The sequence below is a fragment of the Manis pentadactyla genome, chromosome 9 (assembly GCF_030020395.1).
Source record: "Manis pentadactyla isolate mManPen7 chromosome 9, mManPen7.hap1, whole genome shotgun sequence".
Taxonomy (NCBI): Eukaryota; Metazoa; Chordata; class Mammalia; order Pholidota; family Manidae; genus Manis; species Manis pentadactyla.
In genome coordinates, this window is record NC_080027.1 from 72048700 (window position 1) to 72064103 (window position 15404).

At 33.3% G+C, this 15404-nt stretch overlaps 1 protein-coding gene across 7 annotated transcripts in view; it reads left to right on the top strand.

Annotated features, from left to right (window-relative positions):
• Nucleotides 1-15404, top strand: part of ELP4 (elongator acetyltransferase complex subunit 4) — a 248100-nt gene that overhangs the window by 96433 nt on the left and 136263 nt on the right. For 6 of the 7 annotated variants that reach the window (XM_057507527.1, XM_057507529.1, XM_036891834.2 and 3 more), the window contains exons 6-7: nucleotides 7741-7828; nucleotides 10407-10595. In XM_057507527.1, the coding sequence (XP_057363510.1) occupies nucleotides 7741-7828; nucleotides 10407-10595 (277 nt within the window). The remainder of the gene's footprint in view (nucleotides 1-7740; nucleotides 7829-10406; nucleotides 10596-15404) is intronic. The other variant, XM_036891831.2, reaches the window with a different exon arrangement.

Consider the following 15404-nt stretch of genomic DNA (forward strand, 5'->3'; position numbering starts at 1 on the left):
GATTAATACAACTCTGTCACTTTGTGGATGAGAACATTTTGAGGCCCAGAAAAAAAAAATTGAACAATTTGTCCCACATCACACATTTAGCTATGGTTGGTGGTAGATAGAATTACAACCCAGATCTTGAACATACTTTCCACTGTGCTATACTGGTATCTAGTTTATATATTTGTAAATAGCCATGTTGCCATATTATCATTTTATATCATGCACCAAGTTAATATAGTCTATTGGTAAACGTCTCATAAGTGCAACTAAAAGAGAAATATCTTCCTAAAACTATACACCTGGATACTTTATTTGACTGTTGAATGGAGCCATATTCAAACCTCACCAGAATCACATTAGTATATTTGAGCCCACAGACTTTGTCATTGAATCTGGATCTCACTCTCAGGCTTTATCTTAGTTTAGCCAAGTTTTAGAAAACTGGGGTTTTAAGTGCCACTTCTCTCACTTACCTCTTGTACAGTCTTGAGCAAATCATTTAACCTCTAATGGTTCGTAATTTTCTCAACCATAAAATGGAGATAATAACTATACTTAACCTCACAAGGTTTTTGTAATGATCAAATGTGACAAAGATGCAAAAGGTTTTTTTTGAATATTTACTATGTGCCAGATAATTTACCAGTTGATAAAATCAGCTAGTCTTATTAGAAACAAACCTGATCTTATTATCTATGAGTAAATTTTTCACATGTCAACTAGTTAATTTCAAATATACAAATTTTATTTTTGTAATTTATCTTTTGACAAAATGTTGTCTTCTGTTACCCAAGCTGTTACATTTTGCTGTTACATTTTGCTGTTACACTTATTTCTTTGATCATATTAAAACTTTGGTAAGTGTTCCTTTATTCATTGTTTGAAAAACTGCAAGGTAATTAATTATATGTTGATAACTATCTACTTAATTACTTTCCCAGATATACTATGATTCTTTTTATTACCTGGATTTTTTTAATCTTTCTCAATGAGACTGAATGACAGAATTACTTTTTACAGAGGACCAATGCCATTCGTTGATACAAATTAATGTTCTCTGATGCAAATGTCCATTAGGCCTCTTGCTGAAGACCAGAGGAGAGGGAATATTGATAGGTACAAAATCTCTGTCTTCTATCAACTTTTTATAAAATGTTAAATTTGGTCATCAGAATGTAGATTTACATTTATGTCATTGAAACCCTTTTATCCATGTTTTATATTAATATGAAGAAATAAATTCCTGTCAAATAGCATATTAATATAATGGATGCATGAATAATGCATATGGAACAATTTTATTTTTTAACTAAAGAAAATTTTTAAAGTTTGATATTTTAAAGATAAAGTTCTAGTAATTGTTTTTATATTCATTGTACTGTTATAGTTTTAAAGGCAAATTGTGGAATCTCAAGATAGATCATTTTACTATAAAAGTTGAAAATTAAGAAAATCAGGTAAAATAATATACATGATTTGAAATGTGTTGCCTGTTTTAAATACTTTGATAAACTAACCTTTGTTAAATGCTTGGAAACACGAATAAGAAAGCCAGGGTCATATTTGTAACTGGATTTCCTTCTTGCAACTCCTCTTTTATGAGTTGCTAGACTGCTAAACAACAAAAAGCAACAGCCCCCACATTAAAGAGATTTAATTTTTAAAAAATTTTAGATGATAATAGGAGATAATTATTTTCAGCAAAAAATATATATATATTTATATTCTAAATATTGCTGACAAGGAAATGTATCTCATGGAAATTAACAATACTTAGTATTTTAATATCAATGCCATATGAACTCATTCAGTTTTAAATGCTCTAATCTCATGTATTCAAAAATGAATATTCCCAATTAATATACCTAAATGTATTGATTTCTTCTCCCATTTTATACTTTCACAGTGTTTATTTTCTTAGAAATCTACTTGCTTTAGAGAAAGTTTATTATAAAGTCCTAAGCATTGTTAGTGGTTGGATCGTTTGTTGTTAAATAAGGAAAGAGATTAAAATGTATTGGCTTTATGTCTTCATCTTTCTTCTCATATCGTACCCACCCCAACACCACCTTGAAGAGAATCTCAGGTCCACTACTGTTACCTCAATAGACTGTGAGAATATGAAATAATTAACAGATTGTGTTGTTTGCATAAATGTTGACAACTAAAAAACTAAGAAGTAATTTATATGTGTAGTGTTTAATTATGTGTCCTTAGATAGGAAATTTGATACTAAGAACTTGAGGCAAATTTTATTTTTGAACAATTTGGGGCAGAAGGAAAAATGCTTAAGAAACATTTTGCAATATTGTACATAAAAAACCCTAAAGAATCCACTACAAAACTACTAGAACTGATATCGGAATACAGCAAAGTTGCAGTATACAAAACTAACACACAGAAATCTGTGGCTTTCCTATACACTAACAATGAACCAATAGAAAGAGAAATCAGGGAAACAACTCCATTCACAATTGCATCAAAAAGAATAAAATACCTAGGAATAAACCTAACCAAGGAAGTGAAAGACCTATACCCTGAAAACTATAAGACACTCTTAAGAGAAATTAAAGGGGACACTAACAAATGGAAACTCATCCCATGCTCTTGGCTAGGAAGAATTAATATCGTCAAAATGGCCATCCTACCCAAAGCAATATACAGATTTGATGCAATCCCTATGAAACTACCAGCAACATTCTTCAATGAACTGGAACAAATAATTCAAAAATTCATATGGAACCACCAAAGACCCCAAATAGCCAAAGCAATCCTGAGAAAGAAGAATAAAGTAGGAGGGATCTCACTCTCAACTTCAAGCTCTAGTATAAAGCCATAGTAATCAAGACAATTTGGTACTGGCACAAGAACAGAGCCACAGACCAATGGAACAGACTAGAGAATCCAGACATTAACGCAGACATATATGGTCAATTAATATTTGATAAAGGAGCCATGGACATACAATGGCGAAATGACAGTCTCTTCAACAGATGGTGCTGGCAAAACTGGACAGCTACATGTAGGAGAATGAAACTGGACCATTGTCTAACCCCATATACAAAAGTAAACTCAAAATGGATCAAAGACCTGAATGTAAGTCATGAAACCATTAAACTCTTGGAAGAAAACATAGGCAAAACCTCTTAGACATAAATATGAGTGACCTCTTCTTGAACATATCTCCCCGGGCAAGGAAAACAACAGCAAAAATGAACAAGTGGGACTATATTAAGCTGAAAAGCTTCTGTACAGCAAAAGACACCATCAATAGAACAAAAAGGAACCCTACAGTATGGGAGAATATATTTGAAAATGACAGATCCGATAAAGGCTTGACGTCCAGAATATATAAAGAGCTCACACGCCTCAACAAACTAAAAACAAATAACCCAATTAAAAAATGGGCAGAGGAACTGAACAGACAGTTCTCCAAAAAAGAAATACAGATGGCCAACAGACACATGAAAAGATACTCCACATCGCTAATTATCAGAGAAATGCAAATTAAAACTACAATGAGGTATCACCTCACACCAGTAAGGATGGCTGCCATCCAAAAGACAAACAACAAAAAATGTTGGCGAGGCTGTGGAGAAAGGGGAACCCTCCTACACTGCTGGAGGGAAAGTAAATTAGTTCAACCATTGTGGAAAGCAGTATGGAGGTTGCTCAAAATGCTCAAAATAGACTTACCATTTGACCCAGGAATTCCACTTCTAGGAATTTACCCTAAGGATGCAGCACTCCAGTTTGAAAAAGACAGATGCACCCCTACATTTATTGCAGCACTATTTACAAAAGCCAAGAAATGGAAGCAACCTAAGTGTCCATCAGTAGATGAATGGATAAAGAAGATGTGGTACATATACACAATGGAATATTATTCAGCCATAAGAAGAAAACAAATCCTCCCATTTGCAACAACATGGATGGAGATAGAGGGTATTATGCTCAGTGAAATAAGCCAAGCGGAGAAAGAGAAATACCAAATGATTTCACTCATCTGTGGAGTGTAAGAACAAAGGAAAAACTGAAGGAACAAAACAGCAGCAGAATCACAGAACCCAAGAATGGACTACCAGGTACCAAAGGGAAAGGGACTGGGGAGGATGGGTGGGTAGGGACATATAAGGGGGGGGGAGAAGAAAGGGGGTATTATGATTAGCATGCATAATGTGGAGAGTGGGAGAAAGGGGAGGGCTGTGCAACACAGAGAAGACAAGTTGCGATTCTACAACATTTTGCTATGCTGATGGACAGTGACTGTAATGGGGTTTGTTGGGGAGACTTGGTATAGGGGAGAGCCTAGTAAACATAATGTTCTTCATGTAATTGTGGATTAATGATAACAAAAAAAAAAAAAAGAGAGAAAGAAAAGGGGGATTACTCCCTGATAGGATAAAACTAACTGCAAATCAACGATTAATGCATGCTTTACATATCCTTAATTTTGATCTTTTAAAGGGTGTCAGATTGATCAGCTATGGAAGTACATTTTTCTGATAATATTCCTTTCTCTTAAAAAAAAAAAAAAAGCAGTTCCTGTGTGGTGATCTCCAATAGGTTGGTTCTTCACAATAGTATAAAGGTCATATCAAACTGTGGGCAAAGGGTTTGTTTGTGTTTATACAGAGGATCAAAGCCTAATTTGGCTACACAGAAAACGAATTAAGATACGATATGAAGAAGAACTTCCAACATCAACATCCTCTGGAAGAGTCATTCCAGAAGATGAACATCAAAAAACTTCAACAAAGATCCTGGCGCTGCTGCAGTTGTAGCTGCAGTCATCCCACCAGTTCCTGGACTTGCCATTGGAATGAAGAAGGAGATATCTAAGCTGGCCTGTGCATATAGTAAAACAACAAATTTGACTGGACCTATACTGTTGGAACTCAACCAAGAATTAGGAGAAGTCCAAGTTGCAGTGCTCCAAAATCGTGCGACTATAGACTATCTACTGTTAAAAGAACACATGGGATGTGAACAGTTCCCAGAAATGTGTTGTTTTAATTTGTCTGATTTTTCTCAAACTATTCAAATTCAGTTAGACAATATCTATCATATCATTGATAAGTTTTCACAAATGCCTAGGGTACCTAACTGGTTTTCTTGGTTTCACTGGATATGGCTGGTAATTGTAGGTCTGCTTTGGTTATGTAGCTGTATTCCTATTATGTTAATGTATGTGTGCAATTTAATTAGTAGTTTAAAACCTATACATGCTTATGTTACTCTACAAAAAGATATGTCAAAGAAATAATCAATCTTCCCATGTTTTCTTCCGTTTGCGACTTCTATAGCTTTTCTTCTTCCTTCCTAATTACAACCCTTTAGTAGAATTAGTGCCTCGTATCGAAAATTACCGAGTATCACAATTCCTCCAAGTGGTAAAGATACCTCAAAACAAATGCTGGGCATAGAAGCCACAGGGCATAAATCTGCAAAGAAGTAAAAAGCTAACCTTTTCAAAGAATATTGCTTCTCGCTCACGTACCAACTTTACATTTCCCTGTATGGCCCCGAAAGATGACTGGTTAGCCAGAGACTGATAAGATTCCTCAAGGGAGGAACAACCTAAGACAGGCACAGTCGCAGGGGGGCCATCAGGTGAGAAATTGGGGACCAACAGAGGGGAGGCTTAGAACCTCACCCCCCCTATTTTGAGAGAAATCTTCTGCATCCATGGATGTTTTGTTGCCCTTGTCTAGCTTGGATTAATACTTAGTCTATAGGCACAGACCTGATCATCTACATTTGCCCTCTTACAGCACTAAATTATGTTTTCTATCTTTATCGTGCATCTACCTACCACTTCAGCATTTTATTTAAAAAAGTAATAATAATAATAAGGGAGAAATGTGGGACTCACATTTAAATCAAGTATAAAAATTGAACAAATAATCATATCTGACTTGATTGTTTATAGTTCATGATGCGTGATCAAAACCGAAAGTTTCTGTGATATGACTGCCCTTGCACTGTTCACCATGTAAGAACTTACTCACTGTGTAAGACCTTGTTCACCATGTAAGAACTTGTTTGTTATGCTTCAGAAGATTGGAGACTGTTGAGATATAGGCTTGGGGTTGATTAATGACTGTGCATTGAGTCCCCTATACAGAATTTTATTGTTGTTAACAACCATTTGATCAATAAATATGAGAGATGCCCTCTCAAAAAAAAAAAAATACATTTTGCATATGTGGAATAATAATGGTCTTGGGTAGATTCATTATTGGTGGGTTAGGATGTACTAGGTATATTCTTTATCTGTCCTCCTTTAACCCATAGTGATATTCATCAAATGGTTGGCTGGAAATCATTTCATAATCTGGAACCTTGGAGCAGATTTTACTCCCTGTGCAAAGCTAATTGACCCAGATAGGAAATGAATCTGCTGTATTCAAACAGCAGCACTGTGTTCTGAAAGTTGAGCAAGCCAGGATAAATAAGTGTTAAGAAATGAAATAGTCACATCATTGCCATTACAGAATATCATTATAGACACATTCATGAAACTGGAAAAATATGTCCATGATATTAGTTTTATTTTCATTGAAAATGGTGAAATAACTACGAGAAATAAGCATACTGCCAAATCCTTCAATTGGAGACATATTTGTTTTGCATAGAACAGCATTCTTTTCTCTTGGTTTTCTTTTTTGTTTGTGTTAGTACTTTTGGGCTAGCAGTGGCTATTCAACAGAATGTTTACAGAGATGTGCATATACTTTTGTTGAATCATCTACCACTGATTTTACACACTAAGCAGTGTGCTACTTTTCCTAACTTCTTATATTCTTTTATGTTGCATGTATGCTTCAAATTATATTTAATCTCTCCTTAGGGCATTTCTTCTGCCTATGTGATTGCTTTACTTAGGATCAAAGTAAAGCAAATACTTTTGTGTTTTTAAGGTCACCCACAGCTTCTACAGCATTTAGGCAATTTAATGTCTATGAAATAGCTATGCTGCAGAATCTCATCATCATGACATTTAACATTCAGCCATAGCACACACATTGTCCAGTATGAAAACTCTTAAATTCAGTTAATGTTAAAGCAGATTTTCTTCACCATTACTATATATACTTTGACATGTTTCATAGCATTTATAATATTTTTAAATACTAATATTAATGCTAATATTCATTTGGGAAATAATTTAGGTTGTCTTAAATTCATACATTTATTTTATTGTCTTCTATTTACAAATGAACTGGAGATTATACTCACTTATCTTAATTTGTCTTAAGAGATCAACTTCTTGAATTGCTGTTATTTTAGCAGTTTGTTCTAAGAAAATTGAAACTTTGGTGGAAGATGAGCTCAGGTGATCAGGACATTGATTCAGGTGTACTTGGCATAGCAGTTAATTAACTGTTAATTATCTATGATTACTTCTGAAAAGCTATAGTGGCTTCATCTTTTAGGTTACTTCATTAAATCATTAATTTTCTTGGAGGTAACTAGGCCTGGCATAATTAAGTCATCTTAGTCTCCACAGGTTTTTTATCTTCCCGTGATGCTAAGAACACTGGGGTAGTTAATATAAGGCATTGTAACTTATTTCCTGCGTGTATTGACTGCATATTTTTCAATTATTTATACTATTTTCCCTCATTTTATATTATATTTAAGCAACTCATAAGTGTGTACCTTTTAAATATTAATGTTTAGCTAAATTTTGGATTTCCTGTGTAATAAGCCCATTTATGTATTTGAACCACCCCCTACCCACAGCTCTTTGACCCATGGCTATGTAAAGCTGCTTCAGTTTATCCAGAACATCATTTATGAGGAAGGATTTGATGGATCCAATCCCCAGGTATTAAGTACCTTCAAAGTTTTTTATAATCATGTATGCAATGTTCTCAAACTCTTTGGACCCAGAAGGTCTGCAAATAATCAACAGTGAACAAGTTGTTTCCAAGTGCAAAAGATGTAAATAAGCAGAGCACAGGCAACCTTAGTTTGACTGTTAATGTGTGGTTAGTTTTAACTAAGTTCTCAGTGGATGCACAGAAGATATACACATACACTTTCAACATTAATTATTTTTAAATATGTATGTATAGCAACTGGAGTTAATAGACATATTTTGAAAGTAATTCTTAAATCTGCAAGACTTGTACTTTCCCATCTAAATTTTTTATATTTCTGTCATTCAGTCCTTAATTGAATTACCTTTTAAGTAAGATTTAATTCTTTTAAGATATTATTTCTAATTATATTATGCTTTGAGTCATCTCATTAAACAAAGATGCATTTTTATTTGCTATATTAAAATATTTTATAACTTAACTATTTCTCTGTAACTCTATTTTTAAAAACTTCTTCCAAATTCCCACTATTAAATATGTTCTAGTTAGTTTAACTTACACAAAGTGAGGGGAATTTTATTTCTAGATATCATGCCTTTCAGAATTCTTCATCAGTGATTTTAATTGCTATTGCTTCTTAAAAAATTGTATTTCATTTATATTATTTTAGCAGGATTATTTCCAGAACACCATTATTTTTATTGAAGAAGACAAGCCAAAAGTCTTATTTTTGGCATTATCAACTACATTTGCTCTTCACTCATAGATTTTAATATATTCTCATGAACTTTACTGCTGTATTTAATACTTTCTCCATGGCAAAATCAATGATTTTTAGATTTGCTTTGGTCATTTTAATAGCAAGTTGAAAAATTTATATGTGTAGTGAAACACAAACATTTATTTACAGATGACTTTTCATGTATTTCAGTTTTTGTGGTGATCCTTGGTATTCAAATGCAATTTTATTTAGGTCATTGTTCTCCATTTTTGGTCCTACCTAAGATTTATGGGCACATGTCTTCCCTTTGGTGGCAGTGCCTGCCTGAAGAGGTAAATTGGTCCCTGACAGACACCTCTCCCTACTCCCTGTGGTAACTATGGAAACAGGCATGTCATAACAGTTCCTGTGGTACAGTGTGCAGAGCTGCTGCTCTTGCAAGATGATATAACACGTCTTCTAAGAGCAAGAAATTTTATAGAATGAAGAAAAGAAAATAACAAAGAGATACACATATACTGACATATACATATGTATATACAGCCATGATTATATGTATGTGTATGTATGTATTTACATATGTATATACACACACACACATCCAAAGGACCTTATAAGTAAGCTATTATTGGATTACAATGAAAGGTATGTTTTCTTAGTTGCTTGTTTGAATGTGAAAGCAGCACCATGTTCAATAAACAGTATTTTATTTCATGAAAATTTATAGACAACAAATGAGGTGGTTTGTATCCCTGAACCAGTGGTTCTGTAGTTATTGACTTTCATAAAGATTAATCAGAGTTGACATAAACAGTTCTATGGTGAACACTTAAGAATGCTAGAAAAAAAAATAAAATATACCAGTAAGTTATAAGGTATATTTCCAATGAATTTCCATATTGTTACACTGTAGAATGTATAGTTTGCTAAATGGCCAAGTCTGTATGTCTGCCTCAGATCTTTAGATGAATTCAAGAAGCTACTAAAGTGCATCTGTTGGACTCTACTTCAAAGAATATTATTCCTGAGTCAAAGTAGTATTCTGACACTGAAATAAATCCTTCTTGAAAGAAATTTTCATCTTAGTTTCTCTATCACTACATTTTCAAATAAACTAAACTAGTTGTAGTCTACATATATGAATAGATTTTAAGGAACTGAATATTATATACAAATGTGTAGTTAATCTTAGTTACAAGTAAAGTAGTGGAGCTTATCTGTAAAGATATTTGGAGTGGAGACATTTACAAATTGCTACCATAATTTCATTTGTTTTTAAGTTATAATTTTCAGGTATCTCAGAAATAAGCAATAAAAATGAAATTTGAACATTGATTTTACTTAGAATACCGATTGTTTTCAATGTTCTCATAGGAATAAATTTAACTGTTGTTCAGCTTTCAGCAAAAGTTTATTTTTAAAATTCTATTATGCTTCACAGTGTGCTCCATTAATCTGTGTTACAGCAAAGGAATTATGTCCTAAATGGCACAGGAAGTTTGTAATTCAGCCTTTGTTACTGCAATATTTTTAAAAATATAAATATATTCCCTATATTGAAGTATTGCGCTGTTATGTTCTGATATGCCGAGTACCTACCTCACTTAAATATCTTGATATTAATTCTTTAACTTAATATTTTCATTCTTTATATATATATATCAGTATATCTGTCAAAGTCATTACACTTTTGTAGTTCTAATTCCATGCCTAACAGCATTTGGCATATATATTTACCACCTCTACTGATTTTATCTCCCTGACCTGTTATAAATCAGAAAAAAGAACTGGAAAGTAAAAGTAAAAGAGGTAGCCTGTTGGTTAACAAAACTCAATATGTTTACCTCCTTCCCACTTTCCTTTAGAAAAAACAGAAAAACATTTTAAGAATAGGAATCCAGAATCTTGGTTCACCTTTGTGGGGAGATGACATTTGCTGTACAGAAAGTGGTGACAACAGTCACAGCCTTACAAAGTTCCTCTATGTCCTCCGTGGTCTTCTGCGGACCTCTCTTTCAGCCTGTATCATCACAATGCCAACACATCTTATCCAGGTAAGAACTTTCCAAAACCTCTTTCCCTAACTAGTGGTACATAGTGAAGAGTAATATATAAATGCTTTATGAATTTGGTAAAATATTTTCATATGCTGTTTAGATAAAAGAGGCTTCAGATGCTTGAAATGCCAAAGCAACAAAACGTCTTTTATTTTAGATTGTTAAATTCTGTGTGTTTGTGGTTTTAATATGAAATTCTCAGTGCATGTATGGTAAATCCAGCTTTACTGATTTTATTTTTTTCCTCTGCTTTCTTGTGAACTTGCTATTATCACTGTGATGTGAGGTTGATTTTTGCTGTGACATCTTTTCATTAATCATAAAGCTGATCTGAACATAGATGTTGAAGAGAGATTTGTACACCTATGTTCATAGCAGCATTATTCACGTTAGTTAAAATATGGAATCAGCCTGAGTATCCATAAACAGATGGATAAGCAAAATGTGAGATATGTTACAGTGGAATATTATTCAACTTTAAAAAGGAGGGAAATTCTGACATATGTAACGGCATGGATGACCTCCAGGACATTATGCTAAATGAAAAAGTCAGTCACAAAAAGACAAATACTGTGATTCCAATCATACAAGCTACTTAGAGTGGTCAAAATCATAAAGACAGAAAGTATAGTATAGTGGTTGCTAAGGGCTAGGGGAAGAGGGAAGGGTGAGTTATTGTCTAATGGTTACAGAGTTTCGGTTTTACAAGATGATAACAGGTCTGGAGATGGTTGGTGGTGATGGTAGCACAACGTTATGAATGTATTTAATACCACTGAACTGTACACTTAAAAATGGTTAAAATGGTAAATTTTATGTTACGTGTATTTTACCATATTAAAAATTTTGAAGGAAAAAAAATAGAGCTGATTGAATAAGAAAAGTCCCCTTCTTTCCCAGTTTCTATGTACAAACCTCCTGAAGTTACACTCTCAGGAAAAGAGGTCTGTCTCCCCAAATAGAGAAAAATGATCTTTGAAGATTTTCCTCATCAGCTCATAAAGTCCTTTTCTTACGAGTGTTCAAGGGGCAAGTTTGAGACTATTTTCATCATTATTACTGTTATTTTACGGGTAGTAAAGGAACAGGAATTATATTTTCCCACAGTATTATTATATATGTTTCTATAACATAATACTAGAAATAACTAAAAACGTAAGTAGTGAATGGAATGTGAAAGTCAAAATAAACTAAAGCACTGAAATCATTTTTACTAATGCACATACTAAAACACTTTGACTTGAAATGACTTTTATAGCAGAGAAGTTTTGAGTTTGGTTTTGCTTTACTCCTCTAGGAAATAACAATACTTACAATAATGATAGATGCTAACAAATACAAAACAGTTATTTTAAGTCAGGACCTAACAGTTCTTACAGAATTTTTATGTAACTACTGTCATTATCTCCATTTTACACATAAGGAAACTGAGGTGCAGAGAAGTTAAGAAACTAGATCCGGGTTTAATACTTGAGAAACCATGCTTCAAACTCATAAAATTGGGTTTCAAAACCACATACTAGAATATGTAACAGGTTTTTATTCTGGAACTTATTCTCTCAAAGCTAGAAAAATCTCAAATCTTTAATCTTAGAAAAGGGAAACACTTGAAGAGCTCCTCTCAACCGGTAAAACACTTGGACAAGTAGAGTATTATCCCTATTTTGCAACTGAGATCTGAACTAAAATGCCATGTTAAGCAAATCAAAGAAACAAGGACTATACTTTGTGAGACTGCAAGGGCCCATGAAAACTTTTCATTTAATTAATATAACAGAAATATAAGAAGTAATTGAAGCAAGGTTCTCCAAAGAGATAAAGAAATGCCATTTGAAAATGCTTTATCTAAATACACTGTCCAAGAATTAAAGCTGAGACTTTGTTTAAGGGCTAGGAAGTTTGTGAAATGTGTCACAATACTTGAACATTTTTCCAATCTACAAGAAAAGGATTTTGCATTTTGTTCATATTTGCCTTAAGAAAAAGTTGCTATTTTAAGTGACTCTTTAAAAATGTTAAGTTTGGCTGATGTGGCACCATATTCCTTCCTCCACAGGGAGAGAAGAGTATAATTGACAGTGTGCCCCCATACCTTTGTCAGTGACTTGTACTTTTGAGGTTTCTGAGGGTTACCATAGCAACTTCCTATGTTCAAGTTAACATCCCTCTTTAATAATTATAAAATTTAGCAAAATAAAAATTTGATCGTAATCTGAAAAAACTGACTTTTTACATCAAAACTTCTTACATCCAAAAAAACTGAAAAAATATTCTGCACTTCTCATAAATTTAGTTATTGAAGCAGTGTTTTTTATCTTCATTCATTCATTCATTCATTCATTTCTCCTACACTGTTTTTCAGTAACTGATATATGCTCTGGCCCACTATATGTATATCACCAGACATTTTTAAATGAATAAAAGATACTAGTTCCTTTCAGGGACCTTGCTTTCTAGTGGGGAGGTAAACATTGAAAAGATGTGTTACAATCTAAAAATAAAATTAAGAAAACAGTTACATTTACCATAACATCAAAAAGAATAAAATACTTAGGAATAATTTTCACAAAACAAGTATAAAGCTTTTACTCTGAAAGCTACAAACCATTGTTGAAAGTAAAGATCTGAATGAATGGAAAAACTTCCCACATTCATAGACCAGAAGGCACAAAATTGTTAAGATGACCATATTCTCCAAACTGATCTCCAGGTTCAGTGCAACCCTATCAGAATGCCTCTTCCTTTTTGGAGAAACTGGCAAGCTGATTCTGAAATTCCTTAGGAATTTCAAAGGACTTACAACAACCAAAACAATGCCAAAGAAGAAGGAGGGCTCATACTTCTCAATTTCCAAACTTACTTCAAAATAATGGTAAACGTGTAGTAGTAGCATAATAATAGGCATGTAAATCAACAGAATATAGTTGGCCATCCAAAAATAAACCCCTACATCTATTAGGATCAACTGATTTTTGACAAGGGTGCCAAGACCATTCAATATGAAAAGAATAGTCTTTTTCAACAAATGGCATGAGACAACTAGATAGCCACATGCAAAAGAATGAAATTGGACCCTTATCTCATACCATGTACAAAAATTAAGTGCAAAGGATCAAAGACCTAAATGTAAAAGCCAGAACCATAAACCTCTTAGAAGAAAACTTAGGGGTAAATCTTCATGACATGGGATTTTGTCAAAGGATTCTTAGATATGACACCTAAAGTGTAAAAAACAAAAGAAAACAATTGATAAATTGAACTTCAGCAAATTAGAGACTTTTGCACTTAGAAGAACACCGTCAAGAAAGCAAAAAAACAACCCACAGAATGGGTGAAAATATTTGCAAGTCATATATCTGATAAGGGATTTGTATCTACAATATTTAGATTGTAGCATTAAAGAATGCTTACAGCTCAATAATAAAAAAGATAACTCAATTAAAATATGGGAAAACATTTGAATATACATTTTTCCAAAGAAGATATGACAAATGGCCTAATAGCATATGAAAGATGCTGAAAATCATTAGTCATCAAAAATGCAAACCAAAACCATAATAAGATACCACTTCACAACTTTTTGGTTGGTTAGAATAAAAACTTGTAGGTATTGGCAAGAATGTGAAGAAAATAGAACCCTCATACTCTGCTGGTGGGAATATGAAAGGATGCAGGTGCTTTGGAAAACGGTCTGGTACTTGGTCAATGATAAAGTTACCATATGGCCCAGCAATTCCACTCCTAGATAGATACCCAAAAGAAATGAAAACATGTGTCCATGTAGAAACTTGTATGTGAATGTAACACTATTGTTCATAATAGCCAAAGGAAGGAAATAGTCTACATCTCCGTTAACTGATGACTAGATAAGCAACATGTGGCATATTCATACAGTGGAATATTATTTGGCTATTAAAAAAGTGAAGTACTATTACTTGCTACAATGTAGAAGAACCTTGAAAATATTACATGAAGTAAAAAAAAGCCATCAAAAAAGAACAAGTACTATGTGATTTCATTCATATGAAAGCCCTGAATAGAGAAGTTTATAGAGACAAAGTACATAGTGTTTGCCCTGGGCTTTAAGGTATGGGGGGACAGGGAGACTTGGGAAAGATGGAGTGTTACCTCTATTTTCACAAGGTCACACACTTAATAAGTGGCAGAGCCAGTAGGTCTTAACCTGTGTCTCTCCCTGACACAATGCCCCATCATCTTCACTGTTAGGTTATACAGCTGCCCTAATCATCTTGAAATTCTACAAGATACATATGATTCCAGTTGCAAAGAAGAAAGAAATTTTGAAGTTAAGTGATTCTCCAAAGTCACACACTTATTACATGTTTAAAGCTAGTATCAAAATCAGATCTGTTTAAAATTTGGACTGTTCCTTCTCTGTCACATTACATCCTATATCTCTTAAATTACTAACTACTTTTGATGGTAGCAACTTTCCATAAGGAAAAAAAGTTCTAGGCTAACATTGCTCTTGTTCAGTATTTTTAAAGAGAAAACTATCATTGTAAAATCTTTGACAAATTAGTACATATGAAATACTAAATTAAAAAGTTCCATTCCAGACAGGGAAGGAAAAAAAGGATGGAAGTGTATTTCCTTACGTGTAGTTGCAAAGCAAAGAAAAGCAATTATGAAATAAATGTAAGTACAGATGTAATTTTTAGTTTATTCCAAAGGCACCTATGCAAAAAAAAATGTTTTTCAAAAGCCATTTTGGTGGTCATCTTTATTATTTAGAAGAGATTCAAAACTCATTGTGAATGTTTGTGACAATGATTCCTCTAGTCA